The 21340-nt window shown below is 33.9% G+C and overlaps 1 protein-coding gene across 4 annotated transcripts in view; it reads left to right on the forward strand.

Moving 5' to 3' along the window:
* The window catches only part of Memo1 (mediator of cell motility 1), a 110572-nt gene that overhangs the window by 32051 nt on the left and 57181 nt on the right, over positions 1 to 21340 (forward strand). For 3 of the 4 annotated variants that reach the window (XR_013429108.1, XR_013429109.1, XM_078029430.1), the window contains exon 3: positions 11083 to 11152. The exons of the other annotated variant lie outside the window; for it this stretch is intronic. Coding sequence is in view for 1 of the 3 variants with exons in the window: in XM_078029430.1 (XP_077885556.1) it covers positions 11083 to 11152 (70 nt within the window). In the remaining 2 variants the exon portion in view is untranslated. The remainder of the gene's footprint in view (positions 1 to 11082; positions 11153 to 21340) is intronic. 4 annotated transcript variants of the gene reach the window in all.

Genomic DNA, 21340 nt, shown 5'->3' on the forward strand with positions numbered 1-21340 from the left:
ACAAACTTGCTGTTTTTATTATAGGCAATTACTGATCATATCGCTTCTGTTTTTTTTGTGATAATTAACGTTGTAGATATCATAGTAAGAACTATTTGGTTTAATTCTGTATATTGTTTGCATTAGTTGTTGTTATTTCTCTCTCCCTAAACAGTGAGATACTAGGAATCTTCTTAGGCTGTAGAGTCCACAGGGCAGAAACTCTACAGCCTAAGATCCAGTCTGTTAGATGGGTAGACACACAAACAACATGAAAAAGTTGGAACAAATTACTCCAAGCAAACCAAGATACTCAGTAACAGAATCTGTTGACACCATAGTGGAAGAAATGTCTGAGGAGTTTAGAATGTACATGGTTAAACTGATCTGCAAAGTAAAGGATGTTGTAAGAGAACAAATAAAAGTAGCACTTTAATAAAAGATAGAGATTCTGAAAAAAGCAAACAGAAATCCTTGAAATGAAGGAAACAATAAAGCAAATTAAAAAGTCAATAGAAAGCATCACCAATAGACTAGACCACTTGGAAGACAGAACCTCAGGAAATGAAGGCAAAATATATAATGTTGAAAATAAAGTTGATCATACAAAGAGGCTGATAAGAAATCATAAACAGAACTTTCAAGAATTATGGGATAACGTGAAAAAAATCAAATTTAAGATTTATCAGGATAGATGAAGGCATGGAGATACAAACCAAGAGGAATACACATCTTTTCAATGAAATAATGTCAGAAAAGTTCCCCAGTCTAAAAAATGAAATGAAAAATCAAATACAAGAGCCTTTCAGGACCCCCAGTTGTGCAAAATTACAACAGATGCACATCAAGACACAATATGATGAGAATGTTAGCATTTAAAGGATAGAATCTTTATTAAAAACTGTGAGAGAAAAATATCAGATTACATATACAGGGAAACCAATATGGATCTCAGTTGATTTCTTAACTCAGACCCTCAAAACTAGGAATTCCTGGAATAACATACCAAGCTCTGAAAGAAAATGTATGCTAACCAATTACCATATATCCAGCAAAATTAAGCTTCAGATTTGAAGATGAAATAAAAATTTTCTATGGTAAGCAAAATTAGAAGAATTCACAACCAGAAAGCCTGCACTTCAGAATATTCTCAACAGAATATTCCATGAAGATGAAATGAGAAAAGTGAAAATGAGCGAAGGGAGGAACTATACTAAAGGAATAGTTAATCAAAAGAGAGGTTAATTCAAATTAAAAACTAGAAATAAACCAAAATGCCTTGGAATATAAATCATATCTCAATAATAACCTTGAACATTAATGGCCTAAACTCAAAAAAGACAGACTGGCAGGTTGGATTTAAAAAAAAAGACCCAACAATATGCTCTCTCCAAGGGACTCACCTCATAGGCAAAGGTATCCACAGACTAAAGGTGAAAGGATAGAAAAACAAGCAGGATAAGAATAGTAAACAAGCAGGGGTATCTATTCTCATATCAGATAAAGCGGGCTTCAAGCCAAAGTTAATTGGTGGGGACAAAATAGGACATATCATACTGATTAAATGAATTATATATCAACAAGACATAACAATCATAAATATTTATGCCCCAAACAATGGAGCATCTATGTACATCAAACAAACCCTTCTCAACTTCAAGAATCAAACAGACCACAACACAATAATACTGGGTTTGAACATTTTTATCCATATATATGAATACAAATATGAATATATGTATAAAATATACATGAAAATATTTAAATGGGTATGGATTTATATAAAATTATTTTTCTTTTAAGATAGGATTTTTACAATTTTGGTGAGATATAGGATATGATTGTGTAATGGAAAAAAAAATATATGAAAATTTATGGGTAGGATTTTGGTTACCATTAGGGTATATACATATATGTGAGTGTATATAAACATATGTGGAACATATATGAAAATATATATGGATATTCAAAGTAATATAATTTTTATTTAAAAGGCTCATGATAATGGGTAGGATTGGGTTCTGAATTACGGCTTTGATTTAGGAGATGTGTTACCTTTGGAACATGTATGTCAATGTATGTGAATATAAATATAAAGAGGTAATGTATATCAAATTTTTTTATACACACACACACATACACTTTTATCTATGGATATTTTTAAGGTAAGGAATATTGTCATATTACCTGTGAAATCTGAATTATGCCTATGGAAATAAATATGTCTAAAAAATACCTGTGGGTTTTTATATGAACTTGTTAATTCATGTCCCCAAACACATAGGTACATTCATGTAAAATGTTATGGTTTATATGTATAGAGGTTTCTCTGAGATGTATTTAGAGGTATAGGATTAATGTAGAAAATAGTTGGAATTAATTTAGGGATCAAGCTTTTTTTTGGTGTGTGTACCAGGGTTTGAACTCAGGGGCACATGTAGAGATAGGGGTTTACTGAGTTTAGCATCTCGCTTTTGCTGAGTCTGGCTTTGAAGTTGTGAACCTCCTGCCTCAGCCTCCTAAGCCGTTGGGATTACAGGCGTGTGCCACTGCACCCGGCTGAACTTTTTAATCTATATATAGGAGTACAATATGAATATATATGTAAAAATATACATGAAAATATTCAAATGGGTATACGTTTGTATATAGTTATTATTATTTTGAGATGATGTTTACAATTTGTTTTAGTTATGGTTTATGATTATGTAACAATATATATGCAAATGCATGAGCAGGAGGAATTTGGTTGCTGTTGAGGTACATTCATATATATATATATATATATATATATGAATGTATATAACAAAATGTGGATGTATATAACCAAATGTGGAATGTATATGTGAAAATATATGGATATTCAAACTAAAAAGAAAAATAAAAAATGTTCTGAATTTAAGAAAGACAAAAGAAAGTTATGGTTATGGAAACATTTTAGTACGGAAAATTAGAAGGTAAAATAAATGTTTCCTGATGAGAAAGCATTTTGTTTGGTAAAGTAATATTCTTGGACTGAAGTCCATAATGAAAGAAGACAAAACTAAGGATGTAAATTAGTGAATGTCAAAGTAAGTTGCAGAAGGTTTCTAGAAAGTAAATCTCAAAAAGTGTGTCTGTGATTAAATTTGCTATAATTAGCATAACAATTATCACATTTAATGTACTGATATGAAGCAAAGTCTGAAATATTGATCTGCTCTTATTGATAATTTTCTTGTATGCGTTAGGTTTTGTTACTTGGGGAAACTAAGTCTTAAAGGTATTAGTATTTGTACCTGTTTTAAAATCTTAAATGAGTACTTAAATTACAACTGTTTAAGCAAACAACTGTTATTTAGGTTATAACAATATTGTTGACACCCAAAACATGTGACTAGGCATATATGTGCATCTGAGAACTGTCTAAGCTTTGTCTAAGTGTTATGTAAAAGTTTATAAAATGAAAGTTTTTGTAAGTTTACAAGCAAGACAACCATTAAGTGCTCTCTTTTATACATTGTGTCTGACAGAGGGCCACACTATCATTTGAAGACCTGTCTTATATATGTTTGCTTTGACTAAGTCTGTTTCTGATCATTAACACTGTTTTCTAAATGTACAAGAGATTTAAGGCTATTCTTTGATTTTCGTTAACCTGGATTCTAAATTGTTAAAAAATAAAGAAAAAAAGAAAATACTATTAATGGATTGGTACCTATTAATATCTTTATACAGCAATCTTCATTTAATGAAATTATGTCAGTAACATCAAAACAATTTGTAAAATGAAGTGTTCTCTATTCTGTTTTTTACACAGGTTTTTTTCTTTTATTCGTAAAACTATTTGGTAATTTTAGGAAAAGTCTGAATGTATAGTGTTAACCAAAAAAGTATCCATAATTTGACACCCAGAATAAATATTGACAGTGTGTTGATTTTACACCATTTACAAATGTGACATTATTTACTGTTGTTTTTGCCTACATACTATGTCTCTTTCAAATATTTCAAATTTGGGTTTTAAATAAGTTTTAACTAAAACCAGTTTTTGTGAGATATGTGAAATGCATGAAGAGCTAGCATCAAATGGTTTACCCTCCTTTTTATTTCTTTTAAAAATTTAGTTTTAAAAATATTTTTAGTTATAGATGGATAAATACATTTATTTATTTATTTATCTATCTATCTATCTATCTATCTATCTATCTATTTATTTATTTATTTGTGGTGCTGAGGATTGAACTCAGTGCCTCACACATTCTAGGCAAGTGCTCTACCACTGAGCTATAGCTCCAGCCCTCAACTCTCTTTTTAATTTTTTTTTTTTTTAATTTTGCAGTAGGGTCTTGCCAAGTGGTTCAGTCTGGGCTTGAACTTGTGATCTTCCTGCCTTAGTCTCCTGAGTAACTGGGATTATAGGCATATGCTTCTGTGCATGACCCATACTTAGTTTTAATGGCAAACAGTTATTAAGATAAAGGTCCCTGTGTGCTCGTAATCCCAGCTCCTTGGGCGTCTGAGGCATGAACATTGCAAGTTCTAGGCCAGCCTGGGCAGCTTAGACCTTATCTCAGAAGAAAAAATAAAAAGGGCTGGCAGTATAGCCCAGAGGTAGTACAAGAATTAGTTCAATTCCTTAGTACCAGAGAGAGGGAAAAGAAAAATAATGTTCATATAAGTACCACCCATCATTCAGATGAAAGGCATCTGTTTGCAACTCTAATGCAGATCATCACATAATTTCTGTATATCTTAAAATCTGTTTGAGCATGGGGTGTAGTACACAGCCATTTGTAGTGTATTAACTGGGAATGAAGTAGTAGTATTAGGAAAGAGGTGCTAACTTCATGTAGATTTTAAAGATATTCTCAGTTTCATCACTTCACCTGAGGAAATCTGACCAGTTGAGCTCATGTTTGTTTAGTACTTGAGGAAAGGATGAAAAAAAAGGTCAGTTTTTAGTAAACATGTTATTCTATTTAATGCTTAACCACCTTATATAAAGTTAAATATTTTATTTTCATTTTTACAGCTAAGGAAACAAACTAAAGAGTTTTATTCAGTTCATACAGCCACGTATTTTTGACTCTGTCACCATTTGTTTCCCTCACATTTACTGTGCTCTGATTTCTAGAGTTCTTTCCAACCTTAAAATTCTGTTATTGTACAAAATGGAAAAACCATTATAATGGACCCTCAACTACCTATCGCTGAACTACAGAATTATTCTGTGGCCAACTTGTTTTGTCTACAGCCTTTTACATTTGTCCCTCAAACATTACACTTGTCCCCCAAACATTATTTTCCCTGCACATTAGTTTGCCATAAATGCCATCATTTCATCATAGTTAGCATATTATTTCATCTGTAAATATTTGGTATATACCTTTGAAAGATTGAAACTATTTTAAAAATTTAAAAAAAATTTAACTATAGAAGCTGGTCATGGTGGTGCAAGCCTGTAATCCCAGTGGCTTGGGAGGCTTAGGCAAGAGGATCAACAAGTTCAAAGCTAAGTTTAACTCAGTGAGGCCCTAAGCAGCTTAGTGAGACCCTGTCCCTAAATAAACTATAAAAAAGGGCTGAGGATATGGCTCAGTGGTTAAGTGCTCCTCGGTTCAATGCCCGGTACCACTACCACCACCACCACCACCACCACCACACACACACACACACACACACACACACACACACACACACACACACACACACATATACACACACACACACCAAAAAAAAAAAAAAGTATACAACTAAAGTACTATTATCAATGTAAAACATTAATTCCTTCCTGTCTACTGAGTTGCACACATTTTCCTGTTAAAATTTCCATTTAGTCTCTTTTAAGTCCAGATTCACATATGACCCTGTATGATGTAATTGGTTGATACATTTCTTAAGTCTTTTTAAATCTACTTGTGATCTTCATCTCAGCTATGCTATCATATTTTTTCTTTTATTTTTTGAAGAAACCAGGTCTTTTGACTTTTAGAAATTCCTACAACCTGGGTTTTGGTAATTGCTTTTGTATGGTGTTGGTCATGTCTGTCCTGTGTTTTTGTGAAAACTAGTAATTTGATCTAGAGCATTATGGTCTAATGTCAATATAAAGCAAGCCACATATGAAAACTGGAAACATTTTTGTTTATTTTTTGGTGCTGGAGATTAAAGCCAGGATATGCTAAGCATACCTACATCCCCAGCCCTGTGAAATTTGAATATTTTTGATATCCACTTTTAAAAAATGTGGAAAAAACCCAGGCAAAATTGGTTTTAATAATAATTTTTTTGGGTCAGTGTATCCACCATATTATAATTTCAGCATGTAAATCATAAAAGATATTTTCTATTTTTGATTTAAACCTTAGAAATCCAATGTGTATTTTATACTTCAAGCACATCTCAGTTAGGATTAGCTGTATTTCACATGCTTGGTAGCCAAATGTGACTAATGAGTCCTAAGTTGAACAGCACAGTTTTAGAAACTCAAATCAGATTCAGCCCCACCCCCTATCTCCCATGATATGGTTGTCCCTTTTTGGTGGTTCTGGTAGTGAATGGCTATCCACTATCATTTATTTGATGTATTAATTTGTTAGAACTTGGAAAGCAATTATATTTTATCTGAAGAGATATTTCTTGTCTTCAAATATTTCCTTATCTGAAAGAATAGTTCTATATATAGAAAAGAAAAAGGATAAATAATGCTGATCTTTTTCCTTTATGTACATTTTCTGAATAATGCATTTGTTTTCTACCATTATCCAAAAATAAAGGTTGAATATTGTTTTTCAAGTATACTTGTGAACTCACACGTTTAAAAGTTGCTCAGATTGTCTTTATCTTTAGCCAGTGGAACCTTTGTTAAGGTGGCTTCTGAGTCTCTTTTATAAGGCCTTGATAATTTTTGATAGCTTTCTTGCATCCTAGTATATTAGCTAGTGTTTTTTTTTTTTTAAAGAGAGAGAATATTTATTTTTTTAGTTTTTGGTGGACACAACATCTTTATTTTATTTTTATGTGGTGCTGAGGATTGAACCCAGCACCCCGTGCATGCCAGGTGAGCGTGCTACCACTTGAGCCACATCCCCAGACCCTTAGCTAGTGTTCTTTAGAGAAACAGAAACAGTAGGTTTTTCAGGGTGGGGGAAGGAGGATCTACTTAGAACAGTGAAGATTTACTACAAGGAATTGGCTCATATGATTATGGAGGCTGACAAGTCCCAAGACATGGCAGTCAACAGTCTGGAGAGCCAGTATGACCAATGTGTAACTTTAGCCTGTGTCCAGAGTCCTGAGAAATAGGGTAGCCCATGATGTAGTTTTAGTCCAAGTTTTAGTTCAAAGTTGACTTAAGCTTGACCCAGGAAGAGCCAGTATTTTATATTGAAGGTGAAGACAGGAAAAATATGTATCTAGTAAAGTAAGTATATGTTTTTAATTTAACTGTGAGTGTATTATAATAACTTAGATTTAATTATAGGTATAATTAAATCTGTCCTCATTATTTTAAAGAAGATGAGGTTGAAGCACAGATTTGGTTAGTAGGAAGGTTAGGACTAGAACCCAGATTGCTTAGCTCTTAGATGTGTGAAGTAGTGGGAGAACCCCCCAGTTCAGAGTCAGACCAACATGACTTGAATCTTGGCTTTGCTGTTTATTAGCTGTATGATCTTGACTAAACTTGAATTTTCTGTTTATTTGTAAACTAGAGATGATAATAAGACTATGTCATAAGTTTTCTGTTAACCAAGATTATATATATTACATACATATATGCACACATTACATACACATATGCACATTTCTTTAAAAATATGAGTTAAAAAATTTTGTTTTGGTGGTGCTGTGAATCAAATTTAGGACTTTGTATGTACATACTAAGCTTATACTCTAATACTAAGTTGCAACCCCAGTCTAAAAACATTTTAAAGAACCTAGTGATGTGCCTGACCTGTTGTATAGGTACACTATAAATGCTGGGTTTTCCTGTCCTCCCACTTTGCAGTGTTTTCCTGCCATATTGTTGCCACCTTTTAAAACTGAACATCAGGTATATCAATAGTAGCTAGAAATAGTATGTTTTTGTGTTATTTGCTACCTTGTTCATAGTATTTGCTTAGCAAACTTTTTATTTAACAGAATTAAAAAATTGGTTCTTTTTTCTGAGTTTTCCTGGAAGTTTTATGATGCTTAAATTGAGATTTTACTTTTCCTTCTGAAGTGCTTTATTCAAAATGATGTTGTTATTCCAGTATATTTTAATTACTGAACATTGATGACATTTCATATTACATTTTGTGTGATCATGTTCATTCTTGTATTCTGCTAAAGTTAATAGGATAGTTTAAGAAGGCCATAATTAGTAGAAGTTTAAAAGTTGCTTTGATGTCCTTAGATGAAAGCTGTGCTGGCAACACCAAATGCTAGCATTTTAAATTACATTCTCCTTTTTGACATGAAGTATTGGCTTGAGTTCTATAGAGCTAGCTTTAGGATTATTAGTCTGAACTATATATTTAAAGTGAGTATGAAGAGAAGAATCTTTTAAGAGTGTCTATCTTTAAAAAGAAAAGCACTTTCAGATTCAGGTTATTTGCCATCTATTTGGATACAGTTCTGGACACATTATATATTGGAATATTGACTTTCCCGAGACATTAATAGATGACTTTCTTTGTTGTGAGATATAAAATGTGATTGCTAGTGCCTAAGGTTCACAAGATTAATGAATTATATTTGAGTAATGGGAGTAACTTTACATTGGGAGATGTAGACATTAAGAAAAAGGAGGCCGTTTTAACTGTCTTCAGTTTCTTCTTGAAGTTAGTTTTGAGTTGCCTCCTTCATTTTTTCCCCTCTTTTTTGTCTGTAACTACTTGTAAACTCAGCTTTTACCCCCATCCACCAAAAAGTGGTTGCTGTAAGTTACTAATTCCTCATAATTACCAACTCTATTCATTGACATTTTCTCTGTTCCCATTGTTCTGATTCACTTCAGGGCATCAGATTCTTGAGGATCTCATCTCTTTGCTGTCCTTGCACTGTGTTTTCCCTTGGATTTGGAGCTCTGTTTCCTCCCTTACTGACTTATCTTCTTGCTTCTGTGATCACATTCATACCTTAAGACTGGTTTAGCATTTGTGCTTGCCATTATCAAGTCTATCTTCCTTCAGATGACTCTTACCCATTTTTTTTTCCACCTTAACTGCTGTGTCTCCAACTTAAAACAGACTTCATGGTCTTTCTTAATTTTGTCATTGTCCCCTATTGTATTGTCTTATTTATTAATTTTTGATTTAGTTAGAGATAGGGTCTAGCTGTGTTACCCCTACTTGTCTCCTGGGCTTAAGCAATCCTCCAAAGTAGCTGATGCTACAGTTGTTTGGCAAGTAATCCTTGGTTTTTGTTATCATTGACTCTTTTTAAAAAATTTTTAGTTGTAGATGAACACAGTATCTTTATTTATATTTATGTGGTGCCCAGTGCCTCACATATGCTAGGCAAGTGCTCTGGCACTGAACCACAACCCCAGCCCTTATCATTGACTCCTTTACTCACCTCCTTTCTGTTTAAGCTTTGCTTAACAGTTTTGAGAAATTTTGGCTTATAGGATTAACACTGGGTGAATATTAATTTATTAATTTAGTTAATTTACAGAATTCGCCTAAGGGCAGAGGGATTTGAGAGGTGATTCTTATTTTTTAAATAGATGCTTTGTGGTAGTTGTGGTTTAAAAGAAGTTGCCAGTGGCATTGTCTAAGACCTCTTAGAGGTGCTAAGCCTAAGCTTGACTGAGGTTCTCAAACTTTTTTGGAATAATTTCCTGGGAATTGGGGAAGTACTTTTTCTATCTGGGTAGCATTTACATTAACAGTTTTTGCTTCTGAGTCGAGCAGTTCAGTGAAAATAGTGCAAAGAGACATGGACATGGTTTGGCAGAGTGGATAAGCACATACAACTCAAATTCTATGTTTAACTGTGTCCATTAGCTTCCAACTTAGTTTCCCAACTTATTTTTCCCCCCCTAAATTGTCAATCTTGGAACTCCTTGGAAAACCTTTTATTGTGATGGCTGTTTTAGCTGTTTTTTTTTTCTTTTTTTTTTTCTTCTTATATAACCTACCTCTCTCTCAGTCCACATTAGACATGTTTCTGGGCAAGTTATAGGAGAAGAATTTGCTGAGATTCCTTTTGTCTTTAGTGTATGTTTGCTCAATCAGAAATATAGTTCTGTAGATGGATGAGATGGTATATGCAGTGCCAAGGCTTTGTGAAAGACAAGACACAAGCCTCAAACAAGTCACAGCAAATGCATACAAACATGAATAGCATTACACTATAGTTAATTACTTAAAAGGGCAGTTTGACTTAAAAAGGTTGAAGAAGTCAGAGTAGAGAGTAACTCAATTAAAAAAAAAAAAAAAGATTGAAGGGCTGGAGATACAGCTCAGTTGGTAGAGTGCCTGTCTCACATGCACAAAGCCCCTGCCGGGTTCAGTCCCCAGCACCACAAACAAATAAACAAAACCCCAGAAAACTCCAATTTGTTCATTGGAGAAGAATTATAAGGGAAAATATTAGTAAGAAGTGGAGTGCCTTGACTCTTTTCAGGATCATTCTTTTGTAGAATCTTTCCTTGTTCTTCGATTTGTTTTAGCAGAAATTTGGTGAGGATTTAGGAAAGTGAAGTAGAAGGAGGAAATCCATTTTTGCTACTAGAGGGAAACTTGTCAGATTGGTCATATATATTATTTACTGTAATGCATATTTTATTGGTCGAATAGCATTTTTTAGCTAGATTATTAATATAGGTGTTGTCTGGTTACTGTCTTAACAATGGTTTGTTATTTACTGTAGCATTTTTAGGAAAATTATTGGGTTTTTTTGGTTATACATGACAGTAGAATCCATTTTGATATAGTTATACAAGCATGTAATATATCTTATTATAATTAGGACCCCCATCTTGTAGATGTACAAGATGGTAGGATTCACTGTGGCGTACGGTGTATTCACACATATACATAGTATATAATTATGTTAGATTCATTCCACTGTCTTTTTTTTTTGAAGAGAGAGAGAGAGAGAGAGAGAAGTTTTTTAATATTTATTTTTTAGTATTCGGCGGACATAACATCTTTGTTTGTATGTGGTGCTGAGGATCGAACCCGGGCCGCATGCATGCCAGGTGAGCGCGCTACCGCTTGAGCCACATCTCTAGCCCCATTCCACTGTTTGTTCCTATTCCCTGTCTCATCCCTTTATTCCCTGTTGTCTAATCTACTGACTTTCTATTCCCCTCCCCCTATTGTGTATTAGCTTCCACATATCAGCAAAAATATTTGCTGAGAATCTTTGCTACCTGCTCCTCAGATGGGTATTAATAAAGAACTCAAAAGCCGTAACACCAAAAAAACCAAAAAACAACAACTCCCAAATAACCCAATTAATAAATGGGCAAAGGAACTTTACAGACACTTCTCAAAAGAAGAAATATGAATGGTCAACAAATATGTGAGAAATGTCCAACATCTTTAGCAACTAGAGAAATGCGAATTAAAACTACTCTTAAGATTTCATCTCACTGCAGTCCGAATGGCAGTTATTAAGAATTCAAGTGTCAGTTGGTGAGGATGTGGGGTAAAAAAGGATACTCATTCATTGCTGGTGGGACTACTTATTGGTGAAAGCAGTCTAGAGATTCCTAAAAAAACTAGGAATTGGAACCACCATTTGACCCACTTATCCCAATCCTCGGAATATATCCAAAGGATTTAAAATTAGCATACTACAGTGATGCAGCCACATCAATGTTTATAGCAGCTCAATTCACAATAGCTAAGCTATGGAGCCAAACTAGATGCCCTTCAACAGATGAATGGATAAAGAAAATGTGGTATATATACACAGTGAAGTATTGTTCAGCCATTAAGAAGAATGACTTTATGACATTTTCCAATAAATGGATGGATCTTCAGACTATCATGCTAAGTAAAATATGCCAGTCCACCAGAGCCACAGATCAAAGGTTTTCATGATATGTGGAAACCTTTTTTCTTTATGGGATACTGGGAATTGAACTCAGGGGTCACTCTACCACTGAGCTTCATCCCCATCCCTTTTTATTTCTAGTTTGAGACAGAATCTGGCTAAGCTGCTGGCCTCAAACTTGTGATCCTCCTGTCTCAGCCTGCCATGTTGCTGGGATTACAGATGTGTGCCATTGTGCTGCGCAACCCCAGCCCTGCTTTCTTTTCTTCATCATGCTTTTTCCTTCCTCAATTAAAAGGTCCTCCATAAAGGTATCTAAAATTTTACCTCATTGCTTTCCATTTGCCTAATATTCTACTTTATGAATTCACAATAATTTAATTACCTAGTGTATTTTTTATTTCACATCTTTTGTTCTGTTAGTTTATACATGTCAGTAGTTAACAACCTCTTACCCCATTTCACTTGGTATAGTCTGCTGGGCCTTATCCACTTCTTTTTTTTTTTTTTTTCCTAAATCAAATTCTGTGAGTGTAAACCCTTAAAAAAGGAAATATGTACTACACAGAATAGAGTAAAGATGTCTATACATTTGTGGTGGAAATATATAAAAACGAAAATTATTTTTTCCTTTTATTTTATTTTAAAAAATTTTTCTTTTAAGCAATTGCATGAGAAGTGTTACTTTGTGTGGGAAGGGTTATCCTAGTCCTGATTCTTTCCAGTGAGGCAGACTTCTTCCCCCCTCCCCGGCATGGACTATATTTTAGGATTTGGTACCAAATTATCCAGATTCACTAGTACCACCTGGCTCATTGTAACCCAAAGAAACAGAGAAGAAATAAATGTACTAGCTAAAATTGGAAAAAAATGATTCCTGTTTAGATATGCATTAGGAAGTATTGTAGACCTAACTTGAAGCATTTCTGTCATTTTTGTCCATGATTTTGTATGGTCCAGATTCATGCCATCCTCTATCAGCTTGTTAAAAATTCCTGAACCCTTTGACAGAGATTAAATAGGGCATCTTTTTTGAACCCCCCCTTTAAATTGCCAGATAGGTACATGGAGGAGGTTGGGGAGTTTTGAAATAAATATGGATGTTGTCAGTCTATAACATCCTCATGAATTTTTAGACTAAAACAAGATTTAAAAAATGATTTTGAGTTTGAGGAATACTTAGTTTTAAAGAATGTTTATTTTCCTCTGTGTTCAGGTTTTTTTTTTTTTTGACAGATTGATAGAAGTGAGTCTAAAAACCCTATGAAAGTAAGCTTATGTAAATCTTAAGAAACATTGGAGGTCACTATGGCTTCAAAGTAGTTTAGAATTATGATTCATGTGCTTATTGCCAATTAATGGATAAAGTGATTTATTACAGTAAAAAATCTCAGTCACAAACCTTCTAGAAGTCTGTTAGCTGTATTCATTATAGCGTGTACAAATATATTTCTTTTTGGCAGTGGGCTTCACATTTGAATGTTTATCTGAATCACCTGGAGAGCTTGTTAAAAATTCCTGGTGCATCCCCAGAGATGATGATGACATAGCCTTGTGGTAAGACCTAGGGATCTCTCTTAAGTAAACACAGCAAGTGATTCTGACCTGTAGACTACCTCTTGACTATTATGGGGGTAAAAATTATGATTTCTAAAAGGATGAAAAATTATACCCCATTAGTTAAAAAGATTTAATGGCAGGCGCATTTAAAGATCCTTAGCATTGTGGATAATTTAAAACAGCAGCACAACATACTTTGTGTCTTCTATAAGACTGATAGTTGCTCTGTAAATATTAATAAGTGTTAACTTGTGGCTGCAAGAAGACTCGGTAATTATGTTGCTGTTGCATGGACCATCTACTTTTCTCTAAGGAGAAAATAAATCTTAGAGCCAAAATACCTTTTTCTTAAAAATTATAATTGCTTTGAATATTTATTTTGGAATGCCAACTATTATTGGGAAGTAGGACATTAGATTTTAATTTTCATCAAATGAGGGAATTGGATAAGTGAATTAAACCTTTAAAATATTACTTTGAGGAGAGTAGTAAGATTCATGGTAAAGTAGGCTTTGTGATACATGTTACATGAATATGAATGGAAACAATTTTGGGTAACATTTAAAAAACATTTTAGTTGTTGATGGATGTTTTATTTTATATATTATATGCAGTGCTGAGAATCAAACTCAGTGACTTATACAAGCACTCCACTGCTGAGCCACAACCCCAACACCTTGGATAACCTTTTGAATGTATCAAAATCTTTTAAAGAATAATTCTGCCAGGTGCACAGTACACGCCAGTAATTGGTAAACACCAGTAATTCCAGTTCCTCAGGAGGCAGAGGCAGGAAGAGTCTTAGTTTGAAACCAGCCTCAGCAACTTAGGAAACCCTGTCATAAAATTAAAAAGAAAGAAAAAAAGAAGAATGGGGATGTGTTTTAGTAGTAGAGCACCCCTGGATTCCACCCAAGTAATCCCATACCCCCCATACAGATTTACATAGTAATTTTCTGAGAATCTTAAAAAATAATTTTTATATTTGGAAAAACCTTTATAAACAGATGCATAATATAGAATTGTCTATAACAACATGGAAAATTGAAAGCCTAAATATATTTTACATTAATGTTTAAGAAAACACTGATCCATTCACATAATGAAATATTATTTAGTCATAAAATGTCTTTGAAGAGTTTACAATGTAGGAAAATGTTTATGTTATGCTATAGGTATAAAAATAGGCATAGAATTGTATATCCCTTTAAATACTAGAAGGAAATTTAGAAGATATTAATTTTGATGATTTTTGTAAATATGTGATAATGGTCTTCCCTTTTTCATTCTGCATTTCCCAAGTTTTATATACAGAAGATGCTTTTTCAAAAATGAAAAATCTAGCAAATAAAGCCGGGTGTGGTGGCACATGCCTGTAATCCCAGAGGCTAGGGAGGCTGAGACAGAAGGGTCGGGAGTTCAAAGTCAGCCTCAGCAAAAGTGAGTGCTAAGCAACTCAGTGAGACCCTGTCTCTGAATAAAATACAAAATAGGGCTGGGGATGTGGCTCAGTGGCATAGTGCCCCTGAGTTCAATCCCCAGTACCCCCTAAAAAAGAAAAAAGCAAATAAAAATCAATGCTTGGATTTTAAAAATACTTTAGATATGATAACTTTAGGAGTTAACAAGGGATTTGTAGGGACATTGTTTGATAGGGAAAGGAAATTGTATATATAGAGAATTCAAATTAGCGGAGTCTCACATGGATCTGGCTAACTCAATTTTTGGATTATAGTTTTATAAACGATCTGCTCCAAATTTGCCACCCTTTTAGGTGTGATGACAATAGAATTGGTATTTGAGAGACTGAGTAAGCAGAAAAGTGAAGACTTGCAATTGGGGAAATCTAAGAGTTGGTTGGTACACACTGAAGCCTCTTCCCTGGGATAATTAATTATTCTGTGTGATTGTATTCTGAACTATAGAATTATAGCGTGAGGTTGAAGCAGGAGAATCTTGAGTTCAAAGTCAGTCTCAGCAATTTAGCAGAGGTCCTAAGCAACTCATTGGGTTCCTATCTCTGTGCTTAATGAATTTTAGTTGGTCTGCCTTACAATGAAAATAATGGTAAAAATACAATGAAAATATTTAAAGAAATGAATGGATAAGGAATCCAAGATATTTTGATTTAGCCAACCTTTGAAATGTATATCAAGAAGAGCAATGTTCTTTACAGCAAGTGTTATTTGTTATTTTTATATTATTATTATTATGTGTGTATGTTGAGATAGTACTCTTCTGAATGGGTTCTGGGTCAGACTTACTTTGCCATTTCTTGCGTTCCGTAGGATGTAGTACCAAGGGCATGTTTTTGTCCTATGTGAGGAACACTATGTCAGATACATTAAAAACAAAACAGTATCCCTCAGGGTATACTTAAAAATAAGATACTAGTTTTGTAAATAGTATGGCAATCTATTTTAAATACACATGTTAAATGTCGTTGTAAGGCATCGGGAATGAGAAAAAGGATTTGGGGAAATCTGCTAAATTGTTACTTGTTTGTTTATTCTGAGTGTACTGGGCATCAAACCCAGGGCCTGGTACATGCTAAGCATGTACTTTACCTTTGGGTTTATCCCCAGAACTTCTTATTTATTTTTTTTGATGTTTATGTATTTATTTATTTTTAATGGTAGAGGAGACTGAACTCAGGGATTTGTGAATGCTAAACAGACCTTCTACCACTGTACTACATATTCAGCCTTCCTTTTTATTTATTTTAAAAATTAGATGAGGTAGTTGTAGTTGGTAAAGATTCTCAAAAACTGTTTGTTGTAGTGGGAAGTTTCCAAATGCTTGTGCTTAATGAATTTCAGTTGGTCTGCCTTACAGTGAAAAATAACACAACATTGTAGTGAGTCAGGTTTTCATAATGCGACTATAGTTCATGGACTTTCCTTGGGTTAATATAATGTACGATTTTTTGGTAACTTACTAAATTAAAATTTTAGGATAAAGTAATCATTTAAACGCAGAGTCAGTCTCTTTTTGTACTTTGGCAACTTATAAAGTGAACTGTCCATTGTAAACTTATCTTATTTATTTTTTAAAAAAATATTTTTATTTTTTAAGTTCTTGATAGATCTTTATTTTATTTATTTATATGCTGTGCTTAGAATCGAACCCAGTGCCTCACACATGCCTGGCAAGTGCACTACTACTGAGAACCAGCTCAGCCCTGTCTTGTTTATTCTTTATTTTTAAAAAAATATTTTATTTTTTAGTTGTAGTTGGACACAACACCTTCATTTTATTTATTTATTTTTTATGTGGTGCTGAGGATCAAACCCAGGGTCTCTCATGTGCTAGTGAGCACTCACTCTACTGCTAAGCCACAACCCCAGTTTTTGTTTATTCTTATAGACCTTAATGTATTCAGAAGAAATTCCAAATCAGAATATGCTTAATCTGGGGCTGGGGTTATAGCTCAGTGGTGCTTGCCTAGCACATGTGAGGCATTGGGTTTGATCCTTAGCATCATAGAAAAATAAATAAAATAAAGATATTATGTTCACCTACAACTAAAAATATTTAAAAAGAATATGCTTAATCTCAGTGGATATCAGTGACATAAAAATTATAAAGAAATAAATTTCTGGGGCTGGGGATGTGGCTCAAGCCGTAGCATGCTCGCCTGGCATGCGTGTGGCCCGGGTTCGAGCCTCAGCACCACATACAAACAAAGATGTTGTGTCTGCAAAAAGCTAAAAATTAAATTAAAAAAAAAAGAAAGAAATTTCTGAAAGTTTGAAATAATGGTAAGGGTGAAGGAAAATGGGAACTTAATATTACTTATGTTGGAGAAATAAAATTAAAACCAAAGTCTCTTGCCTACCTTATAAAATCTCTCTTCAAAAGTAGAAGAGAAAGGAAACAATTTATTATTGAATAAGCGTTAAACTGGAATGTGATGTGTATCATAGGCAGTCTGCTAAAAGATTTCAAAGACCAAGAGAAAGTTCACTCTTATATATATAGCCAAGCAGATAATAATCCATTACATACATGTTCTCAGAATAAACTGTTATACTCAAGAAGACTGGATAACATCATTTGTCACAGTTCATGTTAAATTCACTTGATATTTGGGGTGACTAACTAATTGACTTTTATCCTCAGTAAAATGATCTTTTAAAAATTTTTTTCTAGTTATAGATGGACAGAATGCCTTTATTTTTATTTATTTATTTTTAAGTGATGCTGAGGATGGAACCCAGTGCCTCACACATGCTAGGCAAGTGCTCTGCCACCAAGCTACAGCCCCAGCCCAGGAAAATGATCTTTATGATAAGAAATTTTGCAACTTGAAGCAAGGTGGCCTGCCCTTTAGGTTTCTATACTTCCACAGAAACTGGAAGCAAGAGAGCATCATCCTCTTTGATCTCATTTAAAAGAAATGGCTAGTAGATTCTTGAGAAACAATCCTGGGTTGCTGGCTGAAGGCTCTGAAGGCTCACTTAGCTTTTAAACAGATATACATACCTCTCTAAGGGGCCCAGAAAGAACTCAAAAGTGTCATAAAGAAAATGCTCTCAGGCATGGTTGTGCCCACTTGTAGTCCCAGTGGGAGGCTGAGGCAGGAGAATCACAAGTTCAGAGTCAGTCTCAGCAATTTAGCAGAGGTCCTAAGCAACTCATTGGGTTCCTGTCTTTAAATAAAATATAGAAAAAGGCTGGGGATGGGACTCAGTGGTTAAGTGCACCCAGAGAAAGAAAGAAAGAGAGAGAGGGAGGGAGGGAGGAAGGAAGGCAGGGAGGGCTTTGTAATGTTTTGAACAACTAATAAAAAAAAGAAAACAAAACAAAATTCATAGAGCAGTCCAGCAAACTAAAACCGCAAAAAAATGAACTATTATATTTTCTGTAGAATGTTCAATTATTTACAACATCAATCTGATATTCTAAGAAATTTCTCCATCATTGAAAGATATTTGTCATTAAAATAGTTTGTATTGTATCAGAATTCATGAAAATGTAAATAATTGTGAAGTCATTCAATTAATTTTTTACAGTAATTCTTTTCAATATTTTGAGATGGCAAATATCTATCTTCTTTAATCATACAAACTCATGCTTACTTAGATTGTTTTCTGCTTTTATATAGTTTTGCTGAAATTGGTCACTTTGTTTCAGTTGCTTGTACAATGAAAAGATTGACATTAAAAAAAAAAGAAAGAGGGGGGAGGAGAGGGAGGGAGGGAGAGAAAGAAGAGAAAGGGAAAGAAAAGAAAATGCTCCAAGGTGAAGAACAGTAGAATGAGTCTGACAAAAATTTCCCACGTACACATATGAATGAAAACAACACAATGAATCTCACCATCATGCATATCCCTAAGAATGAGACTGTTAACTAGAATAAGATACTCTCCATGCTTATATAATTATATCAAAATGGATCCTGGTGTCATGTAAAACTAAAAAGGACCAATAAATTTAAAAAATGCTGTAAGAAAAGGGGATGGTAGGGAAAGTATACAAAGAGTTAAGCTTTATATTTAAAATTTTTATTTGTGGGAAAATTCTAGTAGATTTAAAGATGTGCATATCTTCCGTGCTAGTGTTTATACTCTAGATAGATCCTAGAGAAATTTAACACTACTTGTAGTATTGTCTATTCAATGAAATGTTGGAAACAACCAAAGTATCTGGGGATAGAAGAGTAAAGAGATAAATTTCATACTATATAACATTGAAAACAAATGACCTTGAACTACATGTGTATCAACTTGAATAATTTTAAAAAATATTATTGAGTTTTTAAAGTTGTAGATGGATTATATGTAATATTTATGATGTTTAAAAACATGCAGAAAAAATACCACATATTATTTATGGATACATGTGTAGTAAAAGTATAATGGGAAGATAAACACCAAAGTCAGAAAGTGGTTTACCTCTGTGGAGGGATGCAAGAATTATTTCTTAATGGAACAAGATCTTACTAAGATAGAATGTTAAGAGTTAATTAATTTGGGCAGTGAGTACTTGGGTGCTTGTTATACTATTATCTAGATTCTTTTGTAATGTTTAAATATTTAATGGTTAAAATTTAAAAAAGAAATCCTAGTGCAGTGACATGTGCCTGTAGCCCCAGCTACTAGAAAGGCTGATACAGAAGGATTGCTTGAGCCCAAAAGTTTGGGTTCAGCTGGACAGCACATTTCTTAAAAATTTTAAAACAAAATGGGTGGGGAGCGGGGAAAGGAGATACGGATATCCCTTCAAAGAAATTTATTTTAAAGGGTGCCAAAGAAATGGGTGGTAGTTGAAGGGAAATTGATCAGTGCTGGTATTGCATATTTGCATTCTAGTGATAATGATCAAGGACAAAAGGACAAGGTTGATGCAGGAGACTAGGAACAGTTATGGGAACAGAATTCTTGAGTAAGAAAAACAATGGAATTCAGTGTATAGGTAATGTGTTTGGCTTTTGATAGGAGCAAGGGCAATTTGTTGAAATTGAAACGAGGGAAAACAGAATAAGTGGCTGGAAGATGAAGGGGTTATTTTTGAATTGAGAGTCATTAATAACCCAGGTTTGCTTAGGACTGAGAGATTTTCTAAGAAGCAGTATTTCAAGTGCTAAAACTGTACAATTTTTAGGCAAATAAAAATGGTTGGCTATCCTACATTTGATTGTTTTGCCTTCACAAAATGAAAAACTTATCTCCTGACACTGAGAAAGGGATGAAGAAGGAGGTATTTGAGGCTGAGGGTGAAAGAAGAATCTATAATTCATTCTTTCTCTTTTTTCAGTTTGTGTGGTACTAGGAATTGAACCTAGGAGCCAACTATTTCTGAGCTACATCCCCAGCCCTTTTTACTTTGAGACAGCGTCTAAATTGCAGAGGCTAACCTCAAACTGATGTTCTTTCTGCCTCAGCCTCTTGAGTCTCTGGGATTAAAAGTATGCTGCCTCATCCAGTGTATTTAAATTTTATTTTGAGACAGTGTCTTGGGAAGTTCCCCAGGCAGTCCTCCAACTTGGGCTCTTCCTAGTTTTGGGGCTTATAGAAAGTCACTACCACACCTGGTTTATAATTCTTCATCCTAAAAATGGGAGAGCAAATTAACTAAGTTCATGTGATATGATTAACAAGCATTGCTAGGGGTTGACTGAAATTTCTGGTTATAATTTTAAAGTTATAGAACTGGGAATGTAATCTGGTGGTGGAGTGCATGCCTAACGTGTGAAACCCTGGGTTTAATCTTCAGCATCACAAAAATAAACAAACATACCGCCCCCCAAAATTTATATTATTGTGTTTCTTGCTTCAGTCTCATTGTTCAAGTAGGAGTACTGTATTTAGTGGAAAGTTGATTTTAAATTATTTTTTGACTATGAGGGAGACGAGAACAGAGCTGTGAGGCTATAGATTAAGGAATGAGTATAGAGATAGGTTATCAAGTCTCAGAGTAGGTCAGAAGTGAAAACATAAGAGGATGAAGAAAGTTGTAGGATCTGTTAGAATCAACAGATTTCTGGGAATGAACTGGAAAGAGAGGAAGGAAAGATAATGAGATGTTTGAAATTGAGATTTTTGAGATTGTGTAGTTATTAGTTAGTAATCTGGTCATGGGAGTAGGTGTTGAAGTGGGATGGAAGAAAAGATTCGTGAGTGTGGGAGTTAATGCTTCTGTAGGTATCATTTTAGTGACCAACTAAACGCAGGTTTTGATACTCTTAAAATATATTTCAGTTAATTATTTTTTCTTTATATAGTTAGTCTTCTGCTTTCTGTTCTATTTTGATTAAATATCACCTCAAATTGTAAATCACATTGTTGTTGCTCTGAAATAAAGATAGTTGTAAATAGTAAAT

The sequence above is a fragment of the Ictidomys tridecemlineatus genome, chromosome 12, assembly GCF_052094955.1.
Source record: "Ictidomys tridecemlineatus isolate mIctTri1 chromosome 12, mIctTri1.hap1, whole genome shotgun sequence".
In the NCBI taxonomy this organism is placed as follows: domain Eukaryota; kingdom Metazoa; phylum Chordata; class Mammalia; order Rodentia; family Sciuridae; genus Ictidomys; species Ictidomys tridecemlineatus.